The 18,726-nt window shown below is 45.4% G+C and overlaps 1 protein-coding gene across 2 annotated transcripts in view; it reads right to left on the bottom strand.

The window, feature by feature from the left end:
- LOC139414878 (myotubularin related protein 9) overlaps positions 1 to 18,490 on the bottom strand; it is a 37,768-nt gene extending 19,278 nt beyond the window's left edge. Inside the window, exons 1-8 of one of the 2 annotated variants that reach the window (XM_071162473.1) lie at positions 18,408 to 18,490; positions 16,814 to 17,020; positions 16,220 to 16,328; positions 15,396 to 15,521; positions 11,831 to 12,004; positions 10,728 to 10,945; positions 1,492 to 1,653; positions 1,255 to 1,396 (exon numbers count right to left, since the gene is read on the bottom strand). In XM_071162473.1, coding sequence (XP_071018574.1) covers positions 1,255 to 1,396; positions 1,492 to 1,653; positions 10,728 to 10,945; positions 11,831 to 12,004; positions 15,396 to 15,521; positions 16,220 to 16,328; positions 16,814 to 16,995 — 1,113 coding nt within the window. In that variant the 5' untranslated portion in view covers positions 16,996 to 17,020; positions 18,408 to 18,490. The remainder of the gene's footprint in view (positions 1 to 1,254; positions 1,397 to 1,491; positions 1,654 to 10,727; positions 10,946 to 11,830; positions 12,005 to 15,395; positions 15,522 to 16,219; positions 16,329 to 16,813; positions 17,021 to 18,407) is intronic. The other variant, XM_071162474.1, reaches the window with a different exon arrangement.
- Positions 18,491 to 18,726: the final 236 nt, after the last annotated feature.

Below are 18,726 nucleotides of genomic sequence, written 5' to 3'. Positions count from 1 at the left end.
ATCACATATACATTAGTATTCAGATCCTTAACTCAGTACTTTGTTGAAGCACCTTTGGCAGCAATTACAGCCTGGAGTCTTCTTGGGTATAACGCTACAAGCTTGGCACACCTGTACTTTGGCAGTTTCTCCCATTCTTCTCTGCAGATCTTCTCAAGCTCTGTCAGGTTGGATGGGGAGAGTCGCTGCACAGCTATTTTCAGGTCTCTCCAGAGATGTTCGATTGGGTTCAAGTCCAGGCTCTGGCCGGGACACTCAAGAACATTCAGAGACTCCCGAAGCCACTCCTGAGTTGGAAGTCTTTTTTTTTTCATATAAATTTGCCAGAAGTTCTAAAAACCTGTTTTCGCTTTGTCTTTATGGGGTTTTGTGTGTAGATTGATGAGGATTATTTTTCTTCACCCATTTAAGAATAAGGCTGAATTGGCGAGGGCACTAGAACAGTCAGCAGCACCTGGCCTCACCCTACTAGAATCTGAAGTCAAATGTCTCCTGTTTGCAGATTAATCTGGTGCTTCTGTCCCCAACCAAAGAGGGCCTACAGCAGCACCTAGATATTTTGCACATATTCCGACAGACCTGGGGCCCCGACAGACCTGGGGCCCCGACAGACCTGGGGCCCCGACAGACCTGGGGCCCCGACAGACCTGGGGCCCCGATAGACCTGGGGCCCCGATAGACCTGGGGCCCCGACAGACCTGGGCCCTGACAGTAAATCTCAGTAAGACAAAAATAATGGGAGTTCCAAATAAAAAAAGGTCCAGTTGCCAGGACAACACATACACATTCTATCGAGACACCGTTGCCCCAGAGCACACAAACAACTATATATACCTCGGCCTAAACGTCAACACCACAGGTACCTTCCACAAGGCTGTGAGCGATCTAAGAGACAAGGCTAGAAGGGCCTTCTATGCAATCAAAAGGAACATGAAAGTCGCCACCCCAATTGATTTGTTTGTGTTTGTTTGTCTTCCCCTATTATTCACACTACAACTACATTGCTAAAACACTATACATAGCTGATCATTTTACACTTGAAACATCTATTGTTTTGAAACCTTTATGAGTGTAATGTTTACTGTTCTTTTCAACAACAAAACATGAATTGTTGTTTTTGTTTATTTCACTGGTTTGGCAATGTGAACATATGTTTCCCAAGCCAATAAATCATCATTGAATTTTCAGAAAGAGAAGGATAGGGATAGTTCAGGCTCAGGGTGTGTGTGTGTGTGGTGTGTGTGTGTGTGTTACCTGCAGCCACTCTCTCTCCACTAAAGCTTGGAATCCTTGAATGGTCCTGCAGGCTGGGTCCAGGATGATCTGAGCCAGAGACGTCACCTGTAGGGTCGAGTCTGTCCCCTCTGTCCCATGCACAAGTACTGACGCACCCTCCCTGAGACAGACAGACGCGAGAAGGATAAAAGTTTATTGAGTTTAACTTAAAGAGAGACAGAGATAGATAGAAAGATAGCTATAGAGGTTACCTACCTGTCGATGCACTGAGCAGCCAGACAGGCAGTAGTGAGGATCTCCTTGACGTGAGTCTGCCAATTAGAAGCCTCTAGTTTACTGAGCCAGCGGTCCATACTGTGGCTCTGGTCATTACAGGCTTCTACCAGCTTTATCAGGCTCTCCTGGAGAATACTGGACCTGGGGGGGAGGGGAGGTTATTACAGGCTTCTATCAGCTTTATCAGGCTCTCCTGGAGAATACTGGACCTGGGGGGGGGAGAGGAGAGGTTATAACAGACTTTTACCAGCTTTACCAGGCTCTCCTGGAGGACCTGGGGGGGGGGGTTATAACAGACTTCTACCCGCTTTATCAGGCTCTCCACTTAACATCATTTAAAATTACAATGCTTGTCTTTCATAATTTAGTCAGATATACTTGGATGTGTAGTGTCAGCGTTTGTCGCTGGCATGTCATGCCTATATTTGCTAATCTTGCCAATGAGAAAAATAATTACGGTAGTTTGCAATATCAGTGGGCTTTGTGATGAATGAGCCATCTGATTCAATAGATGACGGAGCTGAGTTTGCCTTTTTGCCCAAAACTTTACTTAAGGTGCTCCACAGGTTTTTGCTATCATTCTTCTTTGTTTCCTAGTGTAGTTTCTTCTTCTTCCGTTTAGTCACATGATTTCTCAATTTGCAGTATGTTTTGCCAATCGGTTGTGCAGTCAGACTTATTTGTATAGACATATAGACTATATAGACATATTATTTTGCCTCATCCCTCTCAAACGTACAGTTTTTTAATTCCTCATCAATCCCTGGTAGGTTGACTGATAACCTGAGCCATCATAAGTTATCCAACTGAGTTTCAGAGACAGTCGGAATATGAATGTCATCTGTTACTAGCAAATTATTGATTTCATGTATTCTTGTTTCTTAACTTCTTTGGGACAGGGGGCAGTATTTTCACGTCCGGATGAAATGCGTGTCCAAAGTAAACGGCCTGCTACTCAGACCTAGAATTTAAGATATGCATATTGTCAGTAGATGTGGATAGGAAACACTCTGAAGTTTCTAAAATTGTTTGAATCATGTCTGTGAGTATAACATAACTTATTTGGCAGGCAAAACCCAGAGGACAAACGGTTCTGTTTTTATTTATTTTAGGTCACTTTTCAAATGAATTTTCATTGGGAATCCAGATTTCTCAATCGACTTTCCTGCAGTTCCTATCACTTCCACTGGATGTCAACAGTCTTTAGAAATTGGTTGAGGTTTTTCCTTTGAGAAATGAAGTAGTAACACTGTTCAGAACGAGGCTCCAGTCTAGTCAAAGCACGCTCCACTTTGTTTTCCTCCCGTATTGAACACAGATCATCCCGTCTTCAATTTTATTGATTATTTACGTAAAAAAAACTTATGAGACATTTTGTAGTCATGTTGCACGACTTGGAACCGGTGTTTTTTCTGAATCAAACGCGCCAAATAAATGGACATTTTGGATATATTTGGACGGGATTAATCGAACAAAAGGACCAATTGTGATGTTTATGGGACATATTGGAGTGCCAACAAAAGAAGCTCGTCAAATGTAAGGCATGAATTATATTTTTATTTCTGCATTTTGTGTCGCCCTCTGTTTACTGGGGTGCTATCCTCAGATAATAGCATCGTTTGCTTTCGCCAAAAAGCCTTTTTGAAATCTGACATGTTGGCTGGATTCATAAAGCTTAGAATAAGTAGACATGTTCATGTTATTTATGTTAGTGCAGAGTGAGATGCACACTGTAGACTGTCTACTAGGGCACACCGCCTCAGTTCTGACAATATACATCTGGTTCATAGGTACATGATTACTGCCGTGGGATCAGCAGAGGCATTCAGGGCAATAAGAGGGACATAAATTAGGTTACTTACATTGTGTCTTTCAACACCCCTGGGATAATATACATTTGCTGAAGCATTATGACAACTCAGAGACAAAATGGTAGGGATTAACTGAGCTGGACTTGGGTCATTGATAAGTAATTGTCTCAACACAGCTTTATAATGCTGTGAAAGGATCCTGGAACCCAAATGATTTGGGTGGATCCCATTCTCCTTATAATGCTGTGAAAGGATCCAGGAACCTGCGTTACAATGGTAGGGATTAACTGAGCTGGACTTGGGTCATTGATAAATCATTGTCTCAACGCAGCCTTATAATGCTGTGAAAGGATCCTGGAACCCAAATGATTTGGATGGATCCCATCCTCCTTATAACGCTGTGAAAGGATCCAGGAACCCAGATGATTTTGGTGGATCCCTTCCTCCTTATAATGCTGTGAAAGGATCCAGGAACCCAGATGATTTGGGTGGATCCCATCCTCCTTATAATGCTGTGAAAGGATCCATGAACCCAAATGATTTTGGTGGATCCCATCCTCCTTATAATGCTGTGAAAGGATCCAGGAACCCAAATGATTTTGGTGGATCCCTTCCTCCTTATAATGCTGTGAAAGGATCCAGGAACCCAAGTGATTTTGGTGGATCCCATCCTCCTTATAATGCTGTGAAAGGATCCAGGAACCCAAGTGATTTGGGTGGATCCCATTCTCCTTATAATGCTGTGAAAGGATCCAGGAACCCAAATGATTTGGGTGCATCACTTCCTCCTTATAATACTGTGAAAGGATCCAGGAACCCAGATGATTTGGGTGGATCCCATTCTCCTTATAATGCTGTGAAAGGATCCAGGAACCCAAATTATTTGGGTGGATCCCATCCTCCTTATAACACTGTGAAAGGATCCAGGAACCCAAATGATTTGGGTGGATCACTTCCTCCTTATAACGCTGTGAAAGGATCCAGGAACCCAAATGATTTGGGTGCATCACTTCCTCCTTATAATGCTGTGAAAGGATCCAGGAACCCAAATGATTTGGGTGCATCACTTCCTCCTTATAATGCTGTGAAAGGATCCAGGAACCCAAATGATTTGGGTGGATCCCATCCTCCTTATAATGCTGTGAAAGGATCCAGGAACCCAAATCATTTGGGTGGATCCCATCCTCCTTATAATACAAGCTTTGTTTCCAGAAGGTATCAACATTGTCAGTAAATGTTTCACCCACAGAGCTGTAGTAGTCTGGTAGCCAGTTATGGAGGGATAAACGTCTGTTGAACTGTAAATGCCACGTTTAGTGAGGGCAGAGGGACAGATATTATGGGGCGTTTGTTGGTGTCAAGCAGAGACCCAATCAGTTGTTTAAAGTCCATCTTCAACTGTTCTGAGCTGCCCTTCATAATGTAAGTGAATCCCACATGAACTACGATAGACTCAATTTTCCTGATGCAGGTTTATAATGTTTGGGAGCAGATTATTGATGTCCTGATGCAGGTTTATAATGTTTGGGAGCAGATTATTGATGTCCTGATGCTGGTTTATAATGTCTGGGAGCAGCTTGTTGATGTCCTGATGCAGGTTTATAATGTTTGGGAGCAGCTTGTTGATGTCCTGATGCAGGTTTATAATGTCTGGGAGCAGCTTTTTGATGATCTGTACTCGTGCTCCTGGATAGCACAACGCTTTTGCTTCAGGGACTAAGACATTTCTCACCAATCAACTGTCTCACCATTCAATACAGCAGCTGGAGAAGGGAACGGAGAAATCCGCTCATTCCTACCCCTCACACAATTCGTTGAACATTTCCACGGGCCCAAGAGAAGCAGGATAGAGTGCACCCCCGTTGCTCCCGGCGATAGGTCCAGACACCTCCCACAGCAGGCAGTGCCCGGTCAGATCCAAAGAGAGGGAAAGGAGTCGAACTCGGCGACAAAGCTGCTGCTGGCGTCAGTGTAGTTGGGAGTCAGAACCGCCATCGCAGACACATGCAATTCCATCGATGAAGGCGCCGGTAGATCCACCAATGGGAGCGAAGCTATTCCTTATATCAATCTGGTCCGAACGAACCTCGCTGATTGGAACAATCTTCTTCACCTACTTCACTACAAGATGGAGGAGGAGAAGCAGATGGAGAAGACTTCCTTGGCAGGCTAGTTCCAGGTAGCACAGGCCATTCAGATATGGACAGATGACAAGGGTTGTGAGCTAACTCGTCTATATCGTTTCCATTAGGCCGTCTGGGAGTGCGCGGGCAGTGCCAGTGAGGTAATTTCCGTGTTGAAGCAGTCAGTTGTTTGAGGTATAAAGACAAGGTTGGTGATTTACTGCCACCAGCAGTTATAGAATGTTTGTTCACGAGTATAATTCATTGGCTGATCCCTCCTGATGACCTTGATGGAATTATGTGAACCTTCCGTAACCCATAGGAAGTCCCACTCAGTTGAGTTCTTCAATGGTGAAAGTCCTCAATGGTGCTGCCTTTGCTAATACAGGTTTTTGGCCAGAAGAGGCCTCTATCATTCTCTACAACATCACTTATTGTATACCTCTCAATCACCTCTCCCTCCCCATCACCTCTCCCTCTCCATCATCACCTCATCCTCCCCTCGCCCTACCCATCACCTCTCCCTCCCATCACTTCTCCCCCCATCACCTCTCCCTCCCCTCGCCATCACCTCTCCCTCCCCTCGCCATCACCTCTCCCTGACCATCACCTCTCCCTGACCATCACCTCTCCCTGACCATCACCTCTCCCTGACCATCACCTCTCCCTGACCATCACCTCTCCCTGACCATCTCATTAACCTCGCCCTCCCCATCACCTCTCCTTGACCATCATCTCTCCCTGACCATCTCATTCACCTCGCCCTCCCCATCACCTCCCCATCACCTCTCCCTCCCCATCACCACTCCCTCCCCATCACCTCTCCCTGACCATCTCATTCACCTCGCCCTCCCCATCACCTCACCATCACCTCTCCCTCCCCTCTCCCTCCCCATCACCATCACCTCTCCCTCCCCATCACCTCTCCCTGACCATCATCTCTCCCTGACCATCATCTCTCCCTGACCATCATCTCTCCCTGACCATCATCTCTCCCTGACCATCTCATTCACCTCTCCCTGACCATCACCTCTCCCTGACCATCACCTCTCTCTGACCATCTCATTCACCTCGCCCTCCCCATCACCTCACCATCACCACTCCCTCCCCATCACCTCTCCCTGACCATCATTACAAGCATTTCGCTACACTCGCATTAACATCTGCTAACCATGTGTATGTGACAAATAAAATTTGATTTGATATTTGATCTCTCCCTGACCATCTCATTCACCTCGCCCTCCCCATCACCTCACCATCACCTCTCCCTCCCCTCTCCATCACCTCTCCCTCCCCATCACCTCGCCTCCCCCCATCACCTCTCCCTCCCCATCACCTCTCCCTCCCCATCACCTCTCCCTGACCGTCATCTCTCCCTGACCATCTCATTCACCTCTCCCTCCCCATCACCTCTCCCTGACCATCACCTCTCCCTGACCATCACCTCTCCCTGACCATCACCTCTCCCTGACCATCACCTCTCCCTGACCATCACCTCTCCTTGACCATCATCTCTCCCTGACCATCATCTCTCCCTGACCATCATCTCTCCCTGACCATCATCTCTCCCTGACCATCTCATTCACCTCACCCTCCCCATCACCTCTCCCTCCCCATCACCTCTCCCTGACCATCATCACTCCCTCTCCCTCACCATCACCTCTCCCTCACCTCTCCCTTACCATCACCCTCACCATCACCTCTCCCTGACCGTCATCTCTCCCTGACCATCTCATTCACCTCTCCCTCCCCATCACCTCTCCCTGACCATCACCTCTCCCTGACCATCACCTCTCCCTGACCATCACCTCTCCCTGACCATCACCTCTCCTTGACCATCACCTCTCCCTGACCATCATCTCTCCCTGACCATCATCTCTCCCTGACCATCATCTCTCCCTGACCATCATCTCTCCCTGACCATCATCTCTCCCTGACCATCTCATTCACCTCACCCTCCCCATCACCTCTCCCTCCCCATCACCTCTCCCTGACCATCATCACTCCCTCCCCATCACCTCTCCCTCACCATCACCTCTCCCTCACCTCTCCCTCACCATCACCATCACCCTCACCATCACCTCTCCCTCACCATCACCTCTCCCTGACCATCTCATTCACCTCGCCCTCCCCATCAACTCGCCATCACCATGACCTCAGGGTGGTGCGGTCTGCACAACACATCACCGGGTGCAATTACCTGCCCTACAGGACACCTACATCACCTGTCACAGGAAGGCCAAAAAGATCATCAAGGACATCAACCACCCGAGCCACTGCCTGTTCACCCCGTTACCATCCAGAAGGCGAGGTCAGTACAGGTGCATCAAAGCAGGGACCGAGACACTGTTAAACACCTTCTACCTCAAGGCCCTCAGACTGTTATACAGCTTCTACCTCAAGGCCCTCAGACTGTTAAACAGCTTCTACTTCAAGGCCCTCAGACTGTTAAACAGCTTCTATCTCAAGGCCCTCAGACTGTTAAACAGCTTCTATCTCAAGGCCATCAGACTGTTAAACAGCTTCTATCTCAAGGCCATCAGACTGTTAAACAGCTTCTATCTCAAGGCCATCAGACTGTTAAACAGCTTCTATCACCATCAGACTGTTAAACAGCTTCTATCACCATCAGACTGTTGAACAGCTTCTACCTCAAGGCCCTCAGACTGTTAAACAGCTTCTATCACCATCAGACTGTTAAACAGCTTCTATCACCATCAGACTGTTAAACAGCTTCTATCACCATCAGACTGTTGAACAGCTTCTATCACCATCAGACTGTTAAACAGCTTCTATCACCATCAGACTGTTAAACAGCTTCTATCACCATCAGACTGTTAAACAGCTTCTATCACCATCAGACTGTTAAACAGCTTCTATCACCATCAGACTGTTGAACAGCTTCTATCACCATCAGACTGTTAAACAGCTTCTATCACCATCAGACTGTTGAACAGCTTCTATCACCATCAGACTGTTAAACAGCTTCTATCACCATCAGACTGTTAAACAGCTTCTATCACCATCAGACTGTTAAACAGCTTCTATCACCATCAGACTGTTAAACAGCTTCTATCACCATCAGACTGTTAAACAGCTTCTATCACCATCAGACTGTTAAACAGCTTCTATCACCATCAGACTGTTAAACAGCTTCTATCACCATCAGACTGTTAAACAGCTTCTATCACCATCAGACTGTTAAACAGCTTCTATCACCATCAGACTGTTAAACAGCTTCTATTACCATCAGACTGTTAAACAGCTTCTATCACCATCAGACTGTTAAACAGCTTCTATCACCATCAGACTGTTAAACAGCTTCTATCACCATCAGACTGTTAAACAGCTTCTATCACCATCAGACTGTTGAACAGCCACCACTAACACATGTAGGCAGCAGCCTTTCTACTAGTCACTTTAATAACGTTTATATAACTTGCGTTACTCATCTCATATGTATATACTGTATTTTATACCATCTATTGTATCTTACCTATGCCGCTCGGCCATATATTTATATGTACATATTCTTATTCCATCCATTCCTTTAGATGTGTGTGTATTGGGTCGTTGTTGAGGAAATTGTTAGATTACTTGTTAGATATTACTGCACGGTCGGAACTAGAAGCACAAGCATTTCGCTACACTCGCAATAACATCTGCTAACCATGTGTATGTGACCAATAACATCTGCTGACCATGTGACCAATAACATCTACTAACCATGTGTATGTGACCATTAACATCTGCTAACCATGTGTATGTGACCAATAACATCTGCTAACCATGTGCATGTGACCAATAACATCTGTTAACCATGTGTATGTGAACATTGACATCTGCTAACCATGTGTATGTGACCATTGACATCTGCTAACCATGTGACCAATAACATCTACTAACCATGTGTATGTGACCATTAACATCTGTTAACCATGTGACCATTAACATCTACTAACCATGTGTATGTGACCAATAACATCTGTTAACCATGTGTATGTGACCATTGACATCTGCTAACCATGTGTATGTGACCATTGACATCTGCTAACCATGTGACCAATAACATCTACTAACCATGTGTATGTGACCATTAACATCTGTTAACCATGTGACCATTAACATCTGCTAACCATGTGTATGTGACCATTAACATCTACTAACCATGTGTATGTGACCAATAACATCTGCTAACCATGTGTATGTGACCATTAACATATGCTAACCATGTGTATGTGACCATTAACATCTACTAACCATGTGTATGTGACCATTAATATCTGTTAACCATGTGACCATTAACATCTGTTAACCATGTGACCATTAACATCTGTTAACCATGTGACCATTAACATCTACTAAACATGTGTATGTGACCATTAACATATGTTAACCATGTGTATGTGACCAATAACATCTACTAACCATGTGACCATTAACATCTACTAACCATGTGACCAATAACATCTACTAACCATGTGACCAATAACATCTACTAACCATGTGACCAATAACATCTGCTAACCATGTGACCATTAACATCTACTAACCATGTGACCATTAACATCTACTAACCATGTGACCATTAACATCTACTAACCATGTGACCAATAACATCTGCTAACCATGTGACCAATAACATCTGCTAACCATGTGACCAATAACATCTGCTAACCATGTGACCAATAACATCTGCTAACCATGTGACCAATAACATCTGCTAACCATGTGACCAATAACATCTGCTAACCATGTGACCATTAACATCTGCTAACCATGTGACCATTAACATCTACTAACCATGTGACCATTAACATATGCTAACCATGTGATCATTAACATCTACTAACCATGTGACCATTAACATCTGCTAACCATGTGACCATTAACATCTACTAACCATGTGACCAATAACATCTACTAACCATGTGACCAATAACATCTGCTAACCATGTGACCATTAACATCTACTAACCATGTGACCAATAACATCTGCTAACCATGTGACCATTAACATCTACTAACCATGTGACCATTAACATCTACTAACCATGTGACCATTAACATCTACTAACCATGTGACCAATAACATCTGCTAACCATGTGACCAATAGCATCTACTAACCATGTGACCATTAACATCTGCTAACCATGTGACCATTAACATCTACTAACCATGTGACCATTAACATCTACTAACCATGTGACCAATAACATCTGCTAACCATGTGTATGTGAAAAATGTGATTTGATTTGATCACTATCACCCTTCCATCACCTCTCTATAGCCTTGTGAATCCTCCTCCACTGTGGGTAGTTGGCCTCTGATTCGAACCCTCCTCCCCGTGCCTTGGCCTGCTGCGCCACGCTGACGGTACGCGTGTCGATGATGTAGCCGCGTTTCCCAGCCCGCAACGTGGCGTTGATCAACTTCTCGTCTTCCTTACAGCGACGCCCGTTGGTGCCGGTCAGCGGCTGACCTGAACGCATCATCACCTGGTGACAGAGAGCGAATCAGGGATTAGAGCTCAGGGGTCAAGAAGCAGACACCACAGAGGAAGACAGAAATTGACCGTTTTGATTGGTTAATTAGGTTGTTATATTTTTCACTCAAGTCACTGAATAAAAATGCCTGCTAAGAGACTAAAATGTAAATGTATTTATGTTATACAGTGCCTTGCACTTAATAATTAATTATTAATTATTAATTAATAATTTTGCACGCTCAATTTTTCAGTTTTTGATTTGTTAAAAAAGTTTGAAATATCCAATAAATGTCGTTCCACTTCATGATTGTGTCCCACTTGTTGTTGATTCTTCACAAAAAAATACAGTTTTATATCTTTATGTTTGAAGCCTGAAATGTGGCAAAAGGTCGCAAAGTTCAAGGGGGCCGAATGCTTTCGCAAGGCACTGTATGTGCTACTGAACAAAAAGAAAGATTAGACTTTGACTACCTCTAAAAAGCTTGAAGGAAAACGCCAAAAACAAATCCCACCGGCTGTATTCCTGTATTATGAAAGTGTATACCAGTCTCTTTCACTCTTCCTATTCAAGCCTTCTTCTCTATAATTTATTTAATATCTCAATGTTCAAAGTTTAGCCGATTCCAACTCATATTGATTGATGACATGCAAATGTTTTTTGTTGCAACAATGGACTAATGAAGCGAATACCAAAAGACAGTTTTTGGGTGGAATGTCCCTTTAAGATCAGACTCAAATAGACCAATTCAGTTGGGGTTTAATACCTTGAAAAACCTAAAAGACCTCAAGTCATTCTGCCACATAAATTATGAACATGGTAGACGAGAACACTTCTCTGTGGTGAACTACATTGACTATAAACTCAATTTCCCATGGTGCCGTGCACTCCTCTCACCATGCCGTTCTTCTTGTGATAGTAGCTCAGTACGGGGAAGCGTCCCCCGTGGCGGAAGGCGGCAGCTTTCCTTAGGGTGTCGTCATCCACATCTTTAGGTACGGCCACCAGAGGAGGGTAGGAGGAACACACACTGTAGTCCTTATTCACATCACTCAGACGCCACTCTTCAGTCTAGGAGAGATGGATGGATTAGAGGATGAAAGGGGGGGGGGGGTGGATGGATGGAGGGATGGATGGATGGAGGAGGGAGAGGAGGGATGGATGGAGGAGGGATGGATGGAGGAGGGATGATAGATGGATGGATGGAGAGGAGCGAGGGATGGATGGAGAGGAGCGAGGGATGGATGGAGAGGAGCGAGGGATGGATGGAGAGGAGCGAGGGATGGATGGAGAGGAGGGAGGGAGGGATGGAGAGGAGGGAGGGATGAGGGAATGGATGGAGGGATGATGGATGGAGGGAGAGGAGGGATGATGGATGGAGGGAGAGGAGGGATGATGGATGGAGGGAGAGGAGGGATGATGGATGGAGGGAGAGGAGGGATGATGGATGGAGGGAGAGGAGGGATGATGGATGGAGGGAGAGGAGGGATGATGGATGGAGGGAGAGGAGGGATGGATGGATGGAGAGGAGGGATGGATGGATGGAGAGGAGGGATGGATGGAGGGAGAGGAGGGATGAATGGAGAGGAGAGAGGTGGGGAGGTATGGATGGAGGGAGAGGAGGGAGGTGGGGAGAGATGGATGGAGGGAGAGGAGGGAGGTGGGGAGAGATGGATGGAGGGAGAGGAGGGAGGTGGGGAGGGATGGATGGAGGGAGAGGAGGGAGGTGGGGAGAGATGGATGGAGGGAGGGGGAGGAGGGAGAGGGGGGATAGAGGGAGGTGGGGAGGGAATGGATGGATGGAGAAGGGAGGAATAGCGGGAGGTGGGGATGCATGAGAGAGAGGGAGGTGGGGAGGGAATGGATGGATGGAGGGGGAGGAGGGAGGTGGGGGAATAGAGGGAGAGGGGGGGAATAGAAGGAGGTGGGGGAATAGAGGGAGGTGGGGTAATAGAGGGAGGTGGGGTAATAGAGGGAGGTGGGGTAATAGAGGAAGAGGGGGAGGAGGGAGGTGGGGTAATAGAGGGAGGTGGGGTAATAGAGGGAGGTGGGGTAATAGAGGGAGGTGGGGTAGTGAGGAGGGGAGATTTGATCATTAAAATACTTAAGGAAAGCTGGGGTTTTTATGGGTGGTTTTTATGTCACTTTGTGACATCTGCTGATGTAAAAAGGGTTTTATAAAAACATTTGATTTGACAAAATTAACATAAACCGTTTTCCTTATTCGACAAATAAACCTTGAAACATCCAGATCTAAAAGAAACCATACAACACCCAGAGGTAATTAGAACCAGCCATACAACACGCAGGGGTAATTAGAACCAGCCATACAACACCCAGAGGTAATTAGAACCAGCCATACAACACGCAGGGGTAATTAGAAACAGCCATACAACACACAGAGGTAATTAGAACCAGCCATACAACACGCAGGGGTAATTAGAACCAGCCATACAACACACAGAGGTAATTAGAACCAGCCATACAACAGGCAGGGGTAATTAGAACCAGCCATACAACACGCAGGGGTAATTAGAACCAGCCATACAACACACAGAGGTAATTAGAACCAGCCATACAACACGCAGGGGTAATTAGAACCAGCCATACAACACACAGAGGTAATTAGAACCAGCCATACAACACGCAGGGGTAATTAGAACCAGCCATACAACACGCAGCGGTAATTAGAACCAGCCATACAACACACAGAGGTAATTAGAACCAGCCATACAACACACAGAGGTAATTAGAACCAGCCATACAACACGCAGGGGTAATTAGAACCAGCCATACAACACCCAGAGGTAATTAGAACCAGCCATACAACAGGCAGCGGTAATTAGAACCAGCCATACAACAGGCAGCGGTAATTAGAACCAGCCATACAACACACAGCGGTAATTAGAACCAGCCATACAACAGGCAGCGGTAATTAGAACCAGCCATACAACAGGCAGCGGTAATTAGAACCAGCCATACAACACACAGCGGTAATTAGAACCAGCCATACAACACGCAGGGGTAATTAGAACCAGCCATACAACACGCAGGGGTAATTAGAACCAGCCATACAACACGCAGGGGTAATTAGAACCAGCCATACAACACCCAGAGGTAATTAGAACCAGCCATACAACACGCAGGGGTAATTAGAACCAGCCATACAACACGCAGGGGTAATTAGAACCAGCCATACAACACACAGGGGTAATTAGAACCAGCCATACAACACGCAGCGGTAATTAGAAACAGCCATACAGCGGTAATTAGAAACAGCCATACAAAACCCAGAGGTAATTAGAAACAGCCATACAACACGCAGGGGTAATTAGAAACAGCCATACAGCTGCAATTAGAAACAGCCATACAGGGGTAATTAGAAACAGCCATACAACAAGCAGCGGAAATTAGAAACAGCCATACAACACGCAGGGGTAATTAGAAACAGCCATACAGCGGTAATTAGAACCAGCCATACAAAACCCAGAGGTAATTAGAAACAGCCATACAGCACGCAGGGGTAATTAGAAACAGCCATACAACACGCAGGGGTAATTAGAACCAGCCATACAGCGGTAATTAGAAACAGCCATACAGCGGTAATTAGAAACAGCCATACAACACGCAGGGGTAATTAGAACCAGCCATACAACACGCAGGGGTAATTAGAACCAGCCATACAACACACAGGGGTAATTAGAACCAGCCATACAACACGCAGGGGTAATTAGAACCAGCCATACAACACACAGGGGTAATTAGAACCAGCCATACAACACGCAGGGGTAATTAGAACCAGCCATACAACACGCAGGGGTAATTAGAACCAGCCATACAACACGCAGGGGTAATTAGAACCAGCCATACAACAGGCAGCGGTAATTAACTCAATATACACGGAGTGTACAAAACATTAGGAACACCTGCTCTTTCCATGACAGACTGACCAGGTGAATCCAGGTGAAAGCTGTGATCCCTTATTGATGTCACTTGTTAAATCCACTTCAATCAGTGTAGATGAAGGGGAGGAGACAGTTTCAATAATTATTTTTAAGCCTTGAGACATGGATTGTGTCTGTGCCATTCAGAGGGTGACTGGACAAGACATAATATTTAAGTGCCTTTGAATGGGGTATGGCGGTAATAACCAGGTGTACCGGTTTGTGTCAAAAACTAACACTGCTGGGTTTTTCACACAACAGTTTCCTGTGTGTATCAAGAATGGTTCACCACCCAAAGGACATCCAGCCAACTTGACATCCGTGTGAATCTACGTGGGCCAGCATCCCTGTGGAACGCTTTCGACACCTTGTAGAGTCCGCGACCTGATGAACTGAGGCTGTTCTGAGGGCAAAAAGAGTGGGATTGATACTCAATATTAGGAAGGTGTTCTTAATGTTTTGTAGACTCATCATATTATCTCAGCAGGTTCCAGGGTGAGCAGAGCAGCCCTACATACCATGGACTCCAGGTCTTTGAAAGCATCCTCTGGAAGGAAAGACTTCCATCCGTCCTCGATGACCTGAAACATGGGCCGGTAGAAGAGCGGGTACATCAAAGAGACAGAGTCCAGAGTGGACAGAACCTAGAGGAAGAGAGCAGGTATTACGTTGATTGTGCACTCTGTAGTGAACGAGTGCACACTTCATAGAGAATGTGACCACAGCCTGAGAACCATAGCCAGTAACCTCCTCCCCAGGTTATTGTGCACAGCACATACAAGCCTGGGATAGCAACCACTCAGAGTTGACCTTAGTGGGAGTGACCATAGAATTCTGAGGGGACCTACTGACTAAAGTATTTGTCATCATTGAATTTTAGCAAATCACATGACTGATGTGTGAATCTGCTTTGCTAGTGTAAAGGGGAGAGTTAGGGGGAAGGTGTTGTCGGAGAGGATTGGTGGGTAGATTAAGACAATTTATTTGGAGGGGGGGAGGTTTCTTCCGACTGTCCGTGTCGGCTAACGAATGCCAAGTTTGACTCGTTGGTCCATCAGACCAGGCATTTAGGCGGAAGTGTCTATGAATGAGATTAGAACCACAGAGAAACTCCTCTAGAGGTGTATCTCCAGGTTGGGATTGATACCATAGTTTATCTCCACAGTGGGATTGATACCATAGTTTATCTCCACAGTGGGATTGATACCATAGTTTATCTCCACAGTGGGATTGATACCATAGTTTATCTTCACAGTGGGATTGATACCATAGTTTATCTCCACGGTGGGATTGATACATTGATGTCCCAATATAAAACATGGAGACTATACTCCCTCCTCACCTCGATAGAGCTGGCGATGTTGAGGCACTCCTCCATGCCAGGGATATCCAGCTGAATCACCCTGAGGTCTTTACACTTGACTATGATGGTGCCCAGCGACCCCACAAACCTGCAGACAGGGGGAGGAGAAGGTTAACACTGACCCTAAGCTTGATCATAACCCCTCACCCCTGATCCTAACCCCTGATCCTAACCCCTCACCCTGACCCCACCTTACCCTCACCCCTGATCCTAACCCCTCAACCTCACCCCTGATCCTAAGCCCTCACCCCTTCTTACCCTCACCCTGATCCTAACCCCTCACCCTGATCCTAACCCCTAACCCCTCACCCTAACCCCTCACCCTAACCCCTAACCCCATCCTCACCCTGACACTCAGGTCTTTATACATACTAGCAAGTCCCTAACCCCAAATATCCCCCTACAACCCCATTGTGTTGTCCTGTACACACACCCACCTCTTCTCTATGGGGTCGATGTTAGCATGCAGCAGCCTGAAGCTGAGCTACCGACCACCCACCTCTTCTCTATGGGGTCGATGTTAGCATGCAGTAGCCTGAAGCTGAGCCTGGAACAGAGCTACAGACCACCCACCTCTTCTCTATGGCGTCGATGTTAGCATGCAGCAGCCAGAGTTCCTCTGTGTTGTCCTGTCTGGAGCTCAGTATGAGGTGATGTCCTGTCAGACAGAGAGTTCCCTCCACTGTGGGAAGGAAGGGTCTCCTCAACACCACCCCATCCACTCTGGGGGTCTTAATCAGCTCAGCAAACTCCATTTCCTAAAACAGAGACACAGACAGCCTACCATAAAGCGATAGTGTGAGTTAGCTAGCCTTTTTGTATTTGTTCATTAACCAGAGATAGTTGCACTTCCCCGGAGTAGAGCAGTCTGTATTTTTATTTATTTTCTCAACCAAGAGGTGCAGTTTCTTTTTCACAACAAGAAATTATAATTTAATGTTTGATAGACATCAGATGCTTGCAATACTAGCCTTGGCCACCTAGCTAGTTAACATGCTCCTGGTAATCAAATTGTGCTTTCAAGACAACTGGGAACTCGAAGAAAATATATATATATATATATATATATATAAACGGTCAAATTATGAAATCAGTGGTCTTCAGGTCGGGAAGTCTGAGCTCAAGAAATACCGCGTTCAAAACAACTGCGAATTCTCCGACTGCAGTTTGTTCAAGACAACTGGGAACTCTGGGGGGGGGGGGCAGCTCGTGTCTGTCAAATCATCACCGATGTCAGCAGTGACCTTCAGGTCAGAGTTTTATGAAGAGACCCGAGTTGGATGAGTTTTCAAGTCGATTTTTCAACAGTCGGAGCTCGTTTCCCCCCCGAGTTCCCATTTAGATTGAACGTAGATTGAACGTTCAGAAATCGGCGATTACCGAGTTCGCGGTTGTATTGAACGCGGTTTTATTGAACGCGGCATTAGTTGTATTGAAAGCACCATAAGATAACTAACCAACTCGGAGGTAGGAGTGACAGCCCCATGCCACGTTCAAAACAAATGCGAACTCGGAAAAATACGAGGTAAAATCAAGACATCGGTGATCTTCGGGTCGGAGTTCAAGAAAGAGACCCGAGTTCCCGAGTTGGTTGACTGTTCAAATCGATTTGTCCCAGTTGGAGATATTGTTTTAATGACATTTTTAATCCTCTTTTTATTTTTGAACTTCTATGCAGTGTAATGTTTACTGTATATTTTTGTTTATTTCACTTCTGTATTTTAACATATGGCAATAATTGAATTGATTTCCCGAGTACCCAGTTGTTTAGAAAGCCACATCTCTTAGCTAGCTCCACTAACATTAGCTACCGGCTAGGCATCTAGCTAGCTAACTAACGTCGTACGCAAGCTAGTAGGCTGATATTAGATCATTTTAAGTTCATACAAAACATGTATCTTTGGTTCCTGACAGACGGCTTTATACAGATAACGGAATAAAGTAGCGAGCGGTGGAGACCATAGTTGAGTTTTATCAACAAATGACAGATTTAGCTAGCGAGCTAACTTCCTATCTAAGGTTGACTAGCTAACTGCGTAGACACTGCAGCCTGAAAGTGTAGCAAAGATGATAATGATATCTTTGTCCGATACATTGTTTAATCAACACGTCCAACAACAACAATTTAGATTTTAAATGTAACTGGTGTAAACACTAAGCATCCTACCTGGCACCTCTGCTGATGTTTGACCAAAAATGTTACTGGTTGAGTGAGAATGAAGTGGGAACACAAAAACATGCCGACTGGAACAAGAGGACATCTGACATTAGGGTTCCGATGCCAATCAATGGAAAACTATTTCTAATTCACAACGACACTATAGATGCTACATATACAGTACCAGTCAACAGTTCGGACACACCTACTCATTCAAGGGTTTTTTGTTATTTTTTTACTATTTTCTACATTGTAGAATAATTGTGAAGACATCAACACGATCAAATAACACATATGGAAGGAATCATGTAGTAACCAAAAAAAAGTG

The sequence above is a fragment of the Oncorhynchus clarkii genome, chromosome 8 (genome assembly GCF_045791955.1).
Source record: "Oncorhynchus clarkii lewisi isolate Uvic-CL-2024 chromosome 8, UVic_Ocla_1.0, whole genome shotgun sequence".
NCBI classification, from domain to species: domain Eukaryota; kingdom Metazoa; phylum Chordata; class Actinopteri; order Salmoniformes; family Salmonidae; genus Oncorhynchus; species Oncorhynchus clarkii.
The sequence above is the reverse complement of the archived record's forward strand: the minus strand, read 5'-3'. Positions and strand labels throughout refer to the sequence as shown.